Source organism: Peromyscus leucopus, chromosome 7, assembly GCF_004664715.2.
Source record: "Peromyscus leucopus breed LL Stock chromosome 7, UCI_PerLeu_2.1, whole genome shotgun sequence".
NCBI lineage: Eukaryota > Metazoa > Chordata > Mammalia > Rodentia > Cricetidae > Peromyscus > Peromyscus leucopus.
Window position 1 is genome coordinate 54,987,468 of NC_051069.1, and position 17,371 is coordinate 55,004,838.

The 17,371-nt window shown below is 41.8% G+C and overlaps 1 protein-coding gene across 1 annotated transcript in view; it reads left to right on the forward strand.

Annotated features, from left to right (window-relative positions):
• The window catches only part of Deup1 (deuterosome assembly protein 1), a 71,717-nt gene that overhangs the window by 43,901 nt on the left and 10,445 nt on the right, over window positions 1–17,371 (forward strand). Inside the window, 3 exon segments of the mRNA XM_037207743.1 lie at window positions 3,367–3,561; window positions 4,922–5,008; window positions 12,850–13,046. Coding sequence (XP_037063638.1) covers window positions 3,367–3,561; window positions 4,922–5,008; window positions 12,850–13,046 — 479 coding nt within the window.

Below are 17,371 nucleotides of genomic sequence, written 5' to 3' on the forward strand. Positions count from 1 at the left end.
CAAGGACTTAATAGCCTAACGTCACTCAGTCCTCACAATCATCTTTAGAAATGGATCTATGTCATCCTCTTTTTGCTTTAGAGAAAACTAAGACACAAAGAAGTTGAACAGATTCTCCCACACTACACAGTAAGTGGTAGACACAAGTTTTGAATGTAGGCTATCTTACTTACCCCAGAGACTACATACCAACCTCTGTTAAAATCCAGGAGCTAATGCAAGTCACATGCTTAGAACAGGGCCTGGCTCAGAGGAACACATGACAGATGTGGCCACATCCAGATTTCTGAGGGCCCAGCATAGACCAAGCACTCTACCGAGAGCTGAACACCTTAGATGAGGAGGGCGTGGCCATGGTTTGTACGGAGCCTGCGGCTCTTCATTCTCCTACAGCCGATATATCCTCCTTGTAATTATTCCCCAGTTGCAATAGGAAATACATTGGAATGATAGAGCCTGACTGGGGGTGGCAATTCATACCACTAATCCTAACACTTGTGGATGCTGAGGCAGAAGGCTCGCAAGAAGTCTGAGGCCAACCTAGGCTATATATCAGGACTCCGTCTCTACCCTTCAGCCCCTTAAAAGACAGATCCTGGCAGAGCTGGCTGAGAACAAATGCAGGTCCAGCACAGAAAATGTGTGAGAGAGCAATTGCTGTTGCTCTCCTGTTTTGAACACTGATACCACGTAATCCCATAAAACTGATTTTACTGATCTTAAAAATATAACTTTCAAAAACTGCTCTTTATTGGTATTCCCAGAGATTGTGCCACGGTAAAAGGAGTGACTAGCACTGTGTGGAGTTGGATCCTCTGAGTCAGCCTCCGAGGTGGAGGGAGAGATCAAGGCCCACATCTCCCAGGCCCCTAGAGGCCCAGGCAGCAGCGCTGTGCAGGGCGATGGTGGATGGCCAGGGTAACTAGGTGCAGCTTCCAGAAGTGTCGGCAAAGAGCACTTCCAGTCCATTGTAAAGACACCAACAAGTGCCATGCACTATGAATCTCATGAGTGGTTTTTCTTTTGTGGGTACAGAGCTGTTTTTAGTCACTTACTTTGTGATAAAATTCACATTTAAAAAAAAAAAAGTCATGTCATTGGAAGCACCGATAAATTCATCTCATTTAGAAACACGCTCTGTGGAAGAGCATGTTGTTTTACTATCTAACTAAACTAATAAAAAAATCTTAATCCTCTTTCAGAATAGCATATTCATTTTCTTAATTCTGACTTTCATTTTTAAGAGGACCATGCTAAAGTATACCACAGGGATATAAACAGTAAAATCTAGACTGTCACACTGCAGAATAATATGGTTGATTCACCAAATAAACTGCAAGGAAGAAAAATAGAGAGATGGGAATCAAAGAGATTCAGAGGGGGTGAGCAAGACAGCCCAGTAGATGGAGAGGCTTGCTGCTAAGCCTGATGACCTGAGTCCCATCCCCAAGAGTCATGGTAGGAATGAACCAACACCTATGAGCTCTCTGGACCTCCACATGGGTGCTGTAGCATGCACGTGAACACACAAACAAATATAATTTAAAGAGACCCATCACGTATTCTGGGGTTAGGTCTCGCCACCGAGACTCTTGTTTTGGCGAGCTGGATAACACACCCCTGGTTCCTATTTGCTGAATGGCAAAGTTGAGACCATGTGATTTCTAAGTCACATTTCTAATCTTAGTAATCAGAGCAGGACCAGATAAAGGAGTGGGTGGTGCCTAGCCTAGGATGCTGCACATTGGCCTCTGGACACAGCTACCCCCTGCTTTAGGTCATCTTTCCCCGGGTGTCTGTCCTAAATCCTGGCCATCCCAGTGTGCAACCCACTCTGGATGGGGGCACAGGTTTGGAAGTGACTGCCTTTCATGAGGACTGTAACTGGAACATGAGATCATGGGATGGGATGAAGAGACCAGACACACACAAAAAGAGAGCAGAGTGGAAAGAGAGCCAGGCGGGTGTGGTGATCCTAATTCAGTTTCACAAGCTTGAAGAGCATTGGGGATCGGGACAATTTGACATTGGAATTCTGCCTGACTATTTGGTGATGTGGAAGAAGTGATCGTGAAGACACTGTGAGGGTGTTCTGCTGGGAGAAAGGACAGAGAAAGAGCCCTTACTCCTTTAGAGATACACACTGGGTTTTCAAAGAGGAAGTATAGAAGAGTCACTTCTCACCTTCCAAGTGTCTGAGCATATTCATGTATGTCTCTGTGGATTTTCTTGGTTTCCCTCTCTGGCCTTATTCCTTGGCACACAGATGATCAAAACATTCCAGGCTCCCTCAGTGAACACAGCTCTCTGGCCCACCCTGCTGCATTGTTTGCCTGGGAGTTTTCTCCTGCCTTTCTGGCTTCCATCTACCCTTCAGGATTTGGGGAAGACTATCCTGATACCAGCCCCCCTCCTCACCTCTCAGCTGGGCTAGGCACCCCCCAGGGCATTCCTCAAACTTCAGTTCCTACCCGGTGCTGTGAATATGTCTCTTTTTCTCCCCCTACCCCATAGGTGTGTGATCCACGAGAGGGCTCACTGTGTTCTTTATCTGTGACTCCCAAGAGTCAGAAGCAGGGGGTAGTCTGTCTTTAAAACGATGCTGAGAACAAGGTGCGAGTAACAGGAATAGAGAACAGAAGAGCCCAGAGGGTGAACTGGGCTAGATTTGGACAGTTGGGGGTGGTGAGGAGTCCAGGTCCCACAGGTCCTGTTAGGAGATCTCCGTGAGTGATGATGACTCTGAGGGGTCCTGAGAAGCCAGGAAGACATTCTAACCAACACAGTGTGCTTAGTTGCTTCGTGGTTCTGAGATGCAGCATGGAGTCACAGCTGACACAGTGGGATTTACACTTTGTTTCATTTTTTAAAAAACTTTAATTAAAGCCGAGAACTGTGAGTTCTAGTCTCAAATCTGACATTTACTCTTGTATGATTGGAGCAAGTTGCTTACCCTTCATAGGTCCTTTTTTTTCTCCATAAGAAGGTCCAGATGGCCAGACTTGGTGGTGTACACCCATAATCCCAAAACTTCATGGGCCAAGGCATGAGGATCTAAAGATAATGGACAGTCTGGGCTGTGGAGGTAGACCCTGCCTCAAAAAACAAAACAAAGTAACAATTTCTGTCAAGTCTGTAGCAAAGCTGAGTCCCTAGTGACACTTTACACATGATAAGAAAGCAATGGACTTTGGGGGTTGGGAGGAAAGTGTGAACTTAGTGAGGTGCTTGTCTGTCAGCACTGGTCAGAAAGGGGGTACCATGGACCGCAGACATCCTAGGGCAGGAGGACTGAGGGGGTCCAGCCCAAGCTGCAGCTGTTCCCTGAGTGAGAGGGTTCATGTCTCTGGGTCACTCTCTCTGCAGATGAGAAGCCAGCTCTATCAGGAGGAAGACCGATGCTCCGAACAGGAACGCATGAGGAATGAGATCTCCGACCTCACCCAGGAACTTCACCAGAAGGAGATCACTATAGCAACTGTCATGAAGAAAGCTGCCCTTCTGGAAAGACAGCTAAAGATAGAATTAGAAATAAAAGAAAAAATGTTAACAAAGCAACAGGTATGCAGGCAGGAAAGCATTCTCCAGGGCTGACTCCTGCTCAGTCCTAGCCCTCCTTGTCTGTCAAGAGCCTTGGGTGCTCAGGGTCAGTGTCTGAGATTTGGTGTCAGAGATGCTTTGCGGTGCCTCATAAAATCCTGTGCCATACCACAAAGCATCATCAAAGAAACTAAAGACAGGGTGTGCAAGGGTGATCAGTCCCACGCCGGCATTCTCCTGCAGCTGTCTTCCCACATCACATGTACCCTGCTTCCTTTGCGGGTGTTTTCAATAGGCCCTTTCCACTAACGCTTCCCCACACACACACACATTTAATAGACTGCCATTAGTGTTTTAAACATGGAGGCTGCAGATTAAACATCCATCCAGCACACAGCTTGTCCTCAGAGACGAGCAGAGATTGCGAGGTTCATCCGTTAAGGGCCGCTCATGCACACCCTCCCTCCCTATCTAGTCTTTAAATTTCCCTGCTCTCTTACGAATAATCAAATTTGTAGCCTGCTTTTGACAGCACGGGCTTTATGGCCTTTTCATTCTAAATCTAGGCACACAAAACATGAACCAAGACAATCTGCACAAGAGCAGTTAAACCATGTGGATTTACAAAAACTGGAAAGAGCAGGCCTCCATCCAGTCCCAGGCCTTAGACTGACCAATTTGTACCATACCCAGGAAAATGGCGACGGGGCGATGCACGGGCAGAGGACACGCAGCTCACAGAGTGGGCAGCTGCGCATGAATGAGACTCATTTTCATTTTCATATGGCCATGTTTCCTAGATTTTGTCCATGAACATATATTCTATAACTTACAAAAGTAAATCTTTATAAAGCGAGAGTTTTATAACAAAAAAAAAAAAATGAGCCTTAGCTATACAAAAGAGCAGCAGGCCAGGATTAGAGGCACACATCTGGCCTCCCAACCTTCGGGTAGAAATCAGGGAAAGAAAAAAGAAAGATACAAAATGAAGTCATAGGCAGGCAAGGAAACGTGGCCAAAACACCAGAAGGAACAAATTAGGCATATACTGCTTGCTGTAAAAGTTAATCGGGCGTTAAGAAGCGTAATGAGCAGTCTCTTCAAGAAGGGGTTTTAAAATCGTGACTCTTCTGGCTATAGTTCCCATACATGGGAAATGGAATTTCGGACTTGTTGGGAAAAGGTAAATCGTTATTTAAGTGTTTAAATCCAGCACTGCTCACACAGGAAGAGAGGCCAGGAGAGGGAACAGGGGACCCTGACAAATGGTTCCCTTTCACCACCACAGAAAAGGCTTTGCACCCACAGGACAGAGCTAAAGAACAAGATGACGAGTTGCGCTGTGAGTTTCACGTGTGCCTCTTATCTACTAATCTTTCAGGTCTCGGATATAAGATACAAAGCAGTCCGAACAGAAAACACACACCTGAAAGGGATGATGGGAGACTTGGACCCTGCACGGTACTTGGTAATGCACTGAATTCATTCCCCGAACTGAACTCCTAGGAGGTGGTTGTCTGGCCAGGGCTGACCCTCTCTCTGTGTGCTCACTGAGCATGCGCACCAGAGCTGGGTGCTGTCTTCCTGCCGTGGCTTGCCCAGGCTGGGACACTTGTTTAGGGCTCAGTTCTGATCACTTCCCAGACATGCAAAATATGCAGTTTCTTGACTTTTAATCCCCAAACCCTATATCCTAGACGGCCCAACTTCAGTGCCAACCTTATGCTCAGTCCGCAAACCCGAATCAGAACGATTTGGCCCGTCCTTACTTGGTTCGTATTTGGCTCTGACTTGTTTTGTGACTTGTCCCTTTCAACTGGATGACAAGCAGGAAGTTGGCATAGCCATCAGCTCAGGACATCCGGTACAAAGTAAGCATTCAGTACTGTTGACTGAATACATGAATTAGCCCCTGGCTCGACCTAGTCTCACAAACAAGTGAAACGGCTCCAAGCCTCTCAATTTCCGTTGTCTAATGTGGCTGTTGACAGCTGGTTTTAAAGAAGAACTTTCATTGGTTGAAATATTGACATATTAGCATTGCTTGTTATCTTTTCTTATAGTCACTCAGAGAAAATCCTACCATTGTGTTTGGTTTTTGTTTTTGTTTTTGTTTTTTTAACTGTTCAAGGAACAGAAAGGGTAAGATAGGAAAATTTGGGCATCATGATTATTTAAGCTGCCTGAGGCCTCGGCCGGGCCCCCTCTGAAGCCAATGTTGTATTTCTATCATGTTGTACACCTGTTCTCACACGAGTCCGTATTCCAGCATGAAGACAGGAGAAGCACCTGGAAGCACTCTTCCTTCTTCCCTGAGCGTGGTTGTGGACCCTGTGACTGCAGCACAGATGGATAAAAAGGGAAGATTAAAAAAAAAAAAAAAAAAAAGTCTCCCTATCTGCTACATTAAAAACCTGCCCATCATCTCCGCCTTTTCCTTCCCTAGCATGGGACACAAGTTGGAGTGGCTGCCTAGTGTTTGTCTGTGCATCTCCTAGGTCACCAGAGCCCTGCTGAGGGGCTTCACTCTGCTCCTTAGGCTGTTAGCTTTGTTCACTTATATTATTTGGTTTTTTAAGAACTAAAACACACAAAGATATATAAAGCAGCTGCTAATTACCCACACCCCCTTCTCCAGCCCCACTTGGGCAGCAGAAGGCTCTGTGGCAGCAAACAATGGCTTTTTCCTGACCATTCCCACAGATAAGGTGGGAGACGGAGTCTCCTACAACACAGATGTGAAACTCAAGCGTTGCCCAGAGCTGACCTCCAGCCATGTGTGTGTGTGGACAGCAGTACAAGTCAGCAAGTCCGAGGAAACTTTACACTCATCTAAACTGCACATAATTGTCTGTGAATTAACCACAATGTGCATGCAGGTGACTGCAGAGCACACCTTTTCCTTGCTTCTGCCTCTCCCTGCCTTCTTTCACATCTCGCCCCCTGGGCCAGGCAGATACAATGCCTCCTCAGTTTGTATCTATCACTTTGTATATTTACATACCACACACACATATATGCTTATTTGGGGATTTTATCATTAAAAAAAAAATAAATAAAGGGTGACAGGAGTAGAGGGGGCAGCTCGGAATTTCAGAGCATTTGCTGCTCTTGTAGAGATCTGATTCAGTTCCCCACCCCCAGATGGCAGCTCACAATGACCTGCCAAGTTCGGTTCCAGGGTGTGTGATGTCATCTTCGGATCCCCTCAGGCTCCTGTACATATAAGGCACACATACATACACACAGAGGTACACAGAGATGCATATAATTATTTTTTAAAACCTAGGTTCACATACCTCTACATGCCACACTTGTCTTATTTTTGTTTGCTCCAAAATGCCTTTCCACAGCAACTGGCAGAAACCTAGTCTACCCTTTATAATAATTGTGTAATATTCCATGGTGTTGATATGTCAAAATGTGTTAGACTGTTTTCATGAGTATTTCAGTCCTAGTGTATTTGACTCTGTTTTTGTATTTTCACCTGGATAAATAGGTCATAAAACTCCCAACACGTACATCCTGGAGCAGTTTTCTGGGGGAGGAGCCATTGCTCACAGGACATGTGTGTTTTAATGTTAATGTCATTATCACAGCCTGCTTCTTTTGCAGCACTGTGCTTTCTTGTTGCCAGTACTGTTGCTACAGTAACTTTTCCAGCAGCACTTTGATTTCCATTCCCTGCCAATAGGCACGCATTGGTTTCCTGCCATAGTTGACAGTTTATAACAATATGAATTAGACACACTTGATGCATATTTTCTCTGATGTTAGTTTTCTTTTGCTTGTCAATTTATAGAAGCATTTTCAAAGTCTATTTTCTGTAACTTTATATTTTTGTGATACAAGAAGTTTTAAACTTTGACTTGCCAAAAATCACCCCCTCTTGATGGATATATTTGGAGCTTCCTTTTTTGGTAATAGGGTTTTCCACATGTATGAATATGCTTTTGTATTTTTTCAGTTTTATATTTTCCATCCAATTGTTCAATCCATTTAAATTGTACTTTGAAGTGCAATGTGTAATAGCTCAGTTAAAATTTTCATGTAGACTAAGCTCAGTGCACTGGATTTGTCCTTGTAATTTCCTGTGCATTCTAGCTGGAATTGAATTTGTTTTTGTACTAACTTTGAAGACAATGCCTTTATTATAATAAGATATAGCATGATTCCCCATTTCTTTATAACACATTTCCCAATAATACAATTTTCTTTGAATAGTTCCTGTTTCCTTTCTTTAAAATTATTTCCCAAGTTATTTACAAGTCTTGTCACTGTTACAAATGGAATATCTTGCTTTTACCACATCAAGCAGCTAATTGCCAATATAGAAGAAGGTTATTTTATTCCTTCTAGAGCAGTGTTTCAAAACCTTCCTAATGCTGTGACCCTTTAATACAGTTCCTCATGTTGTGGTGACCCCCAACCTAAAATCACTTCTCTGCTTCTTCATAACTGTAATTTTGCTACTGTTATGAATCATAATGTAAATATCTGACATTTCCAATGGTCTAAGGCGACCCCTGTGAAAGGGTCATTTGACCTTCCAAGGGGTCACGATCCACAGGTTGGGAACTGCCGTTCTAGAAGGAACTTTGCCAATGTAGTTTAGCTCTCTGGCTCTCTCCTCTTTTCCTGTGCTCACTCCAATCTCGTCATTGTCACAGCACCCTTGACAGGACCTCCAGGAGAGGCATGGCAGTACTTGCGAACTTTCTAGTTTATGACTATAAATGTCTCACTTTTGGAGTTTTGCTGGATGTAAATTTGTTTTCGATTCATGATCCTGTGTCGTGCTTTCTGCCCATTGTGAAATGCGACTGCTAGAGCCTACCAGGGCCTTTGCAGCAGAGACGACACTGAGTGAGTCTCCCCCTTGCATTTGGTGATGTGTAGAGACTGTGGTTGACGTATTTCCCAGTTTTCATCCAAATTTGGGTTCCTGGGATATTCTTCCCAGTTCTAAATTGGCTTGATGTCACAGTGTGTTAGCTTAGAACAGCAGGGCTCTGGGAGGAGGCTAGAAGTCCCAAACATGTCCTCAGGGCCATGCTCTCTCTAACCTCAGTGCAGGAGGATTCTGCACACACATAACCCACCCCCAACCCACCCCCATCCCTCCCTCTTTCCCTCCCTTTCTCCTCCTGTTTCTCTGCTGGACTGAGACAGTCTTTGGTGTTCCTGGGCAGAAGAGTGCCTAACACCAGTGCTTTGTCTCAGGGTGCTGTGGTTCCCAGGTCTGACTCATCCCATGATCCTCAGGAGTCAGTTTTCCTTTTCCTTTTCCTTTTGCTGGGCATTCACTCTGAGCCCACTGCCTCTGTGAAGACCCTGTTCTGACTAGGGGTTAGGACTTCAACAGTTGGTAGGAAGCCACAATTCAACCACAGTAGTCATGCTCTGTCAGTTTTAGTGCGTTACTGGGTCAGTGTGATGATACTTTAGTTAAGGTGAGGTTTGTCCTTGGCTCTTCGTAATTGTTTTTAGGGCACACTGGAGGTTCCTGGCTCTGGGTTGTCTAGAAGCAGTTAAATAATAAATACTGGCCTTCGTTACTGAAAGGTTGAACAAACAATGAGACATGTCAGCCTGGACACGAAGGAACTCCCTTTGCCTCTTCCTCTTGGCTTATTCAAGTCTCTATTTTTTTCTAAGGTCATTTGTATCTTTTTAGGAAATATGCTCATTTCTGCTTGTTTCCTCATTACTGAAGTTACTCAGAGACAGCAGCATTATTCATCTCTCATATTCCAGGTGTTATTGTCAGGTTTTCTTGTTTGAGACAGGGTCGAACTATTTATCCAAGTCTGGCCTTGCGCTCCTACATCAGCCTCCTGTGTGTCAGAGTTCCAGATGTGAACTGTTGTGCCCAGTTCTGGTTTTAGTTTCCTTTCTTACTCTTGGGCTTAGGTGGTTGAACACATTCTCTTCCATTTGTTTTAATTATGACTCACAAGTTTATTTTACTGACATGTATAAATAATGGCTTTGAGGGTACTATTACTTCATTTATTTTTAAAATTTTTAACCTTTAATTTTATTTTGTATCTGATTATTTTGCCTCCATCTATGTCTGTAGACCACATGTGTATGCTGTGTCTGTGGACCACATGTGTGTGCTGTGACTGTGGACCACATGTGTGCTGTGCCTGTGGACCACGTGTGTGCTGTGACTGTGGACCACATGTGTGTGCTGTGCCTGTGGACCACATGTGTGCTGTGACTGTGGAGGCCTGAATAGAACATCAGATCCCCTGCAACTGGAGTTACAAATGATTGTGAGCCACCATGTGGTTGCTGGGAATTGAACTTGAGTCCTCTGGAAGACCAGCCAGGGCTCTTAACTGCTGAGCCCTCTCTTTAGCGCCCTATTTAATTTATTATTAGAATTTATCAATATCTTATTCCTTGTTTATTTTACTTTGTTACTCTTTTCAAATTTTATGAAATGAAGAAAACTCTACTTTTATGTATTAAAATTCTGTAAGTACCAAAAATCCCATAATCAGATAATTATTTCAGCAATTACTAGAATATACAAATGTAAAATTGAATGGTTAGAGCTGAAATTTCACCCTAGGTATAAAAAAACAAAACATATACATCATTATTTTCAGCCTCCTAATATTTGTGATATTTGGGTAATATTAAAATAGTAGTTGTTTTTTCTTTTTCTTTTTTTTACCTGCATGTATGTCTGTGTACCGCATGCATGCATTGCCTGCAGAAGTCAGAGGGTGCCTGATCCCCTGGAACTGGAGTTAAGATTAGGTTAGTTCTGAGTTGCCATGTGCACAGTGGGGCCATGTGCACAGTGGGGCCACACCTGGATCCTCTGCAAGAGCAAGTGCTCTTAACCACTGACTGAGCTTTAACTCCAGCCCTGGAATTTCCTTTCTAGACAGGAAATTACTGATCCTGAGATTGGTCCTATCTAAATAATACAGAGTTGAGAATGTTCCTGGTTGCCTAATTCTGAAGCTCCTTACGTCCTTCCATTGAGGAGAAAAAGTTGATCAAAGACTCCCGGGCAGTGGTTGGGAAGCTCTTAGTGTACCACTGCCTTGTAGGCAGCTTCCTCTAGCTGTGGTGAAGGATTGGCTGGGTCAGCCACAGAGCGGCTAAGTTTCTCCAGGTCTCAGTGAGTTGCTTGGATGCCCTCCTGAGTCTTCAGCCAGAATTCAGACCTTCCTCTGCATTTCCTAACCTGTCATAGTCTGCAAGAAAACAGTAAGTAGATGTAGCTAGCCTTTGACACAAAACAAGTAAACATTTTAAAAGATTATATGTGCATATTGCATAATTGTATTTATAAGCTTATTTTCAGTGTTGATATTAACTGATGGTATGAATGATTATCAATATGCAGCTATTCAAGAATGTGAGAAAGTTGGGAGCAATGTTGAGTGTTTTTCTATGTGAATGGTTCTCAAAGCTTAAGAGTCTAGGGATTTCAAAAAGAAATGTCTAAGCCCCAATCATTTAGTTTTCTAGGCCTTGAATCCCAAATGTTTGGAGCTTCAAAAGCGAGGGGTTGCTCAAACCAAGCATTTTGTGCTAAGGTATTACCCTTCCGACACCAGAGAACTGTTGTCCCATCAGCCACAATGCAGCTTGGGATGGTCAGCTTATAGGACTGGAAGGATGGAGGTGGATAATAGAGCGTCACACACAGCTTTCCCACACTTGCTGTGTGAGAATAGAGTCTATCCTACAAAGCTTTGAGAGAAGAGTACACACACACACACACACACACACACACACACACCTGCCCTGGAAACTTCCTACAGTGTTTAATTAAAACAGCCTGAGAAATCTCTAAGCCTCTTTTTAAAGCTTGTAATTTTTTAATTTTTGTAATTTAAATATATTTCATTTTACATTCTGAGGTGGTGCATTAATGTACCGGGTAGCAAATCTCTGCTATGAAACGACATTGCTCCAAATGTGCAGTGTTGTCTCTGCTTCAACTGCAAGATCAGTGCAGCAAACAGTCCAGATTCCAGTCCCAGTCCACAGAGGTTCATCATGTGATTTGTTGCATCACCCAGCAGTGGGGCATGATACTTTAATCAATATGCGATTTGAATAATTGGAAGAATTTATTATTTTTACTGTCTCTTCTACTTTTATAGCAAAATTAACTCAAAATAAGCTAAAGAATTGAATGTGAAATAATGAAATCATAAAACAAATAGAAGAAAGTAGAAGTAAATATTTAATAGCTCTTTAAAAAAAAAAAGAAAATTGGATGTGAGGCAAAGAGGAAGGCGCAAGGGAAAGATGACGTTTCACTAAATTAAAACAACAAAACTCAAAGTCCCTTTCCAGATAAAACATGCCACATACCACAATTAAAACTTTTTAAATATCTTTTTAAAAACTACATACACCATACTTTCACCAATGGAAGAAACATTGGATTGCAGTCTCTACTGTTAAAAAATATGCTGATATTAGTAAACAGAAACTTCTCAGTGGGAATATGACCAAAGAATACAACAAGCAACTGAGAACACAGAGTGAAAATTGCCAAAAGAGCAGGAAAACATATTCAACTTCAGTGATGAAGATGGCTGTTTATTTACCATTAGCAAATCTAACAAAATACTAATATTAAATTGTGAGTGTAATAAATAAGACAATTAGTCTATTTTTGGTGGGAATTTATGAGATTCTTTTAAGGATTTAGTGTGTGTGTGTGTGTGTGTGTGTGTGTGTGTGTGTGTGTGTGTGTGTGTGTCTCATGTGTTCACAGCCCTTGGAGACCAGAAAAGGGCATCAGATCCCCTGGAGTTGCAGTTATAGGAGGTTGTGATATGCCCAATGTGGGTGCTGGGAACTGAATGCTGGTCCTTTGGACGAGCAGCAAGTGCTCATAATCTCTTATCCATCTCTCCAGCCCAAATGTCTGAGAGTAATGAGAGGGATTAGCACTTCCCAGTGAGGTCCTCGAAGACACCCATTCAGTTATTCCCATGTTCTAAAGGGATGCCAGTGAAAGTCTGTGTATGAGCAAGTCACAGTGCCATTGATGATTTTGAAACAGACTCAATTTTGAAGAACAGGAGTGATTAAATAAATTTTACACCTCTTTAATGCAGCCATTAAAAGTCTTTTAAAATATTTTTAATTAATTTATTAATATTAATAATTTATATCTAAAATGTTCCGGGGAACAAAGAGTTCACAAAAACCATGTCATCTAGCTCAAATGAAAAGGCCTTCCCAACGTATGAGTTCAAACATGTGGAAAACACGTGTCGTGTGTGAGGTCACTCAGCGGGGATTTGTTTTACTCCCCAGAGTGTGGACTGCACTGACAAGGCGCATTCACGGTACACATCGATTAACAAACTGGAATACGAGAATGAAAGGCTCCGAAGTGATCTTGCAAAGCTCCATGTCAATGGAAAAGCAGCATGGTCTAATCAGAGTAGCTATGATGAAGCAGGAGCATATGCCTACCAGAGCCAGCTGAAGATGGAGACCAGTGGAGACAGGTATGCTGGCTTGACCATCAGGAACAGACATTTAAAAATGCCTTGAGGAAAATTCATAAGTAATATAAAATGATGGCTTCTTCAGGTATTTATATTTTATCTGGTAGTGATAACACAGGAGTCGGGGCACACTGTTTCATAAGAAGTATACACTGGCAATAGCTGTCCAAATATAATGGTGAGCTGGGTGGAGAGTTCCTAGGGATTTTTGTTTGCTAGTTGCTTCAGAACACTTGTGCAAGAAGACATGCTGTACAAATAAACTAGTAGTCTTTTTAATGTTCTGAGAATAGAGAAAACTAGATCTACTCTGTTAGGTATGATGGCAAAGCGTCACTTTGTCTGTCCATCTATGGTACAGCCACTTGGTGTTGTCATTCTTGCCATGGTGACCAACTGCTGGTCACATCCTTACAAGGGCCCTAGGGACAGTAAGAAGTAGAGTGCATGGAAGATCAATACCCACTGTCCATTTCATATCCTAAGTCAATGTTAACAATGAAACATGCTAATTAACTCAATTTTAACAAAGGATTGATGGAGTCAGAAATGTCTCTGGAGGCTGATCACTGTTTCCTCAATCTTACAAAATGTTCAGCAAAGCGATTCTTTTTCCACAGAACTTCTCAGAGCCATGAAGACATTAGTTTACACTGTGGGTTTCTGAGAAGGGCTATGGCATGCTGCCATCACCAAACTTCCCTGATATAAGCCTTTCATAGTGACTAAGGAAGTCCAGACCACACTGCAACTCAGCCTGTCCTCAGAAGCTTGAGACACTTAGTGTGGATGCCTGACAATGTTTTCATGGTTTCTTGTGTGTAGGGTGTTAGTGGAGATTGTATGAGAGAATCTGTGTAATATGAGTAGTTGCATTAATGTTGGTCACTAATCACTAATATTATTAGTAGTAAATTGTATTTATATTATTAATACTTCTATAATAATTCATGGTGTCTAAAATGTGTATTTTGGTGACTGTCTAGACTAGTAGCTGACCCTGAGGTTTGGAGAAGGTGATGTCAGGCTCGTCTTGATAGCTAAGCAAAACCTATGGAACAGACCAAAAGTGGGGGGTAAAGTCTGCCCAACACTCCCAAAGCTATAGAGCAGCGCTCTCCCTTCACTACCTCAGTCCCATAGGTACCCATTTTTATCAACCTACTTTTTGTCTTGTGGTTTTATTTCCTTTACTCTGTACTGTCCATACTGCTTCCTCTCCATCTGGCTGGCAACTCTGCCCTTCTTCTTCCCAGAATTCTCTCTGACCCCAAAATCCTGCCTAGCTATTGGCCATTTAGCCTTTTATTAAACAAATCCGAGCAACATTTCTTCATAGTGTACAAAAAGATTATTCCACATTTCCCCCTTTTCGTCTAAATCAAAAGTAAAGGTTTTAATTCTAACATGGTAAAACTATATACAATAAGAACAGCTATCAGGTAAGAATTTCATTTACAATGTTCAGTCCATTTGTATTTGGCATATTTTGGGAAAATACTTTATTACTTATTCCATCTTGATGAGTCCAAAGCTCTGTACGTAATTTACCTTCTATCATAACTAAGGAAGACTGTAACTATAACTACCTAGTCTTCTACTCCATCAAAGACCTAGAAGGATATAATATTACCCGAGTAAACACAAAGTGCAGTGCAAGCAACTTCCAAAACTCTAGAAATGACAGAGACATCTGACTGCCTGGACAGTCACCCAAGGTTCCTCTGTAACATTGTGGCATCCATCTTCAGCTTACAGGCCTAGAATATCTGACAGACATTTTTATGAAGCAGGAATTTTGAAGGACTGTCCTACCTTGTTTTGGCAAAGTTCAGCAGTCACTTTCCTGTGTGTCCTGCAGAATGTCTGGCAGACTTTTTTATGAAGCAGAAATTTTGAAAGACACCCCTGCCTCATCTTGACAAAGTTCTATAGTCTTTTTCCTTTGTGTACTGTTTGTACACTTTGTACAGCATATTGTTAGCAGTCAAGACAAGAGCAGTTTGTTGCCCAAATGGCTAGCTTTGCCACATTGAAAGCAAACTCCACATGGAGTTTCTTCAATGCCCATCATCTTCTCTTAAGTAAATTAGTGTTACCAGGAGCAGACATGTTTCATTGTCATGAAAAGCCCTATGTTAATAAAACATTTTAAATGCCATATTCTGTAGGTTTTGAAGTATTTGAAGACTATCTATCTAAAATATATCTCTGACCTTGATAACATACCTAACATGACTACAAGTTTGATTGTTATAGGTGGCTATTAACCTTCATTTCTTTATTATCCTAAATAGTTTGTAATAATAACTTTCAAGGACTAGAAATTTACATTGCATTGTTAAATGAGCTGCATAGGTACAATACCTTAAACAAGAGTAGAAACATCTATTCTAACAAAAATAACCTTAAATTTGTATCAATATACAAATATCCATACCAATGTAAAATAATTGAGACTAGTGATTGTTCAAAATTAGATTCACCAATCTACCCTTTTAGCTCATCATTTTTATACTATATCTCCCTTTTTCTCCTTCAGAAAGGGGTCCTTGAATCTAACTCCTCTGTTTATCTTTTTCCCCTGACCATAAAAAATAACAACTTGTAACCATCTCCCCTAAATGATGACAAATATATATAACCCATTGAATGACCAAAAGCCATCAAGCCCACCTCTTGGGAATGTGGGCGTTGTGTTCTCTAGACTGCTTTCTGTTGTCTGGGGGTGCTGAAATCTTTAGGAGACCCTGAGAAAATTGGGATAATGGTCAAGTCCTGGGAGAGTTAGCTGTATTATTTGTTGTCCAGTCTCTGTGCAATTGGAAAGTGCATGGCTTATTTGAAGTCCTGGATGGAGTGATCTGTGAGGCTGCACCATTTCAGCCAGCAGCCTTGATGCCGAACTCAGGAAACTGCAACAGAGGCATTCTAAGAGGCTGGGTCATCTGGACCACCCATTTTCATTGGTGTCTGGCCCCCTTGTTCTGAAAACACCTAAATTTTCAAATATAATGTACATATCAGCATTAACACAAGTATGGAATGTGCAATGTCCACAAGTCAGCTAGAGATAATCTTTTGTTTTATGTTAGAGCAAGTAAAAAACATCTGTCAACTTTCTAAGTTCATTTGGATTATATAATCAAACTGTAATATAAATCTCTATCCATGCCATATGAAAGGATGGCATGTAATAAGTCATGAGGACTCTGTAGCCAACAAGGTTTACCATGTCTCATCTCATCTCAGAGCTGTTCCCATGTCAAGGGGTCAGCTTACACATCACCTGTCCTGTAGTCTTTTTGGCTTCTTCCCCCATGTCTGTAGCCAAGATACCCAGGAGGTCTGCCCCAGTAAAATCTCTATTAATCTGGAAGGAATCCACAGTCTTTCATTTCTTCTGGAAACAAAAGCATAACCTCTCTCCCAACACAACACATTGACAGACTTCCATTTTGAAGTTAAGACATTGTTAAAATATATAGGTTGGTTTAATTTAGCAGTTTCAATAATCCAATCTCTCTCAGCAGCTATTTTTTTATACATTAGCATTATAAAAAATTCAAAGTTAACAAGATACCATATAGGATCAAGACTCCCTGTGTGTTTCCCATCCTTACATGGCTTAATTTTATTACTTTACTCTCTCTTTCAAGACTTCGTTATTTTTAAACTATTTTTTTCTGACTGTTTATACCTATTTTTTTCTTAAGCCTAGACACATTGTTAAACACACTGTAACCTATTTAGAGGTTTGTTTTTTTTTTTCCATCTGAACTTGCTTTACTACATACTGTAACCTTTTCTCTCTGCATGAACAAACCTTAAACCTACCATGTAGCTTAGATCGTGGTGCACTGGTAGCTCGAGCATTCAGGCAGCTGCCAGGAGATGTGTCTCTGTACTGTGGCCAGCATGAGGGACACAAGACTAGGAAGCCATGTTTGGCTCATTTTTTGTGTGTTTAGAATTTTTTTTAAGTTTTCTCAGGTCTTATGTGGATATATGTGGCTGAATGTTGGGTGCCATTTGTTAATTATAAAGTTATTATTAATATTAATTATTATTATTAATTATAAAAGCTTGACCAATAGCTTAGGCTTGTTACTAACTAGTTCTTACAACTTAAATTAGCCCATTTTTTATTATCAATCTACTTTTTGTCTAATGGCTTTATTACCTTTATTCTATACTGTCCATACTTCTTCTCTGGCTGGCTGGCAACTCCACCCTTCTTCCCACCATTCTCCCCACCCCGAAAATCCTGCCTAGCTATTGGCCATTTTGCTTCTTATTAAACCAATCCTAGTGACATTCTTCAC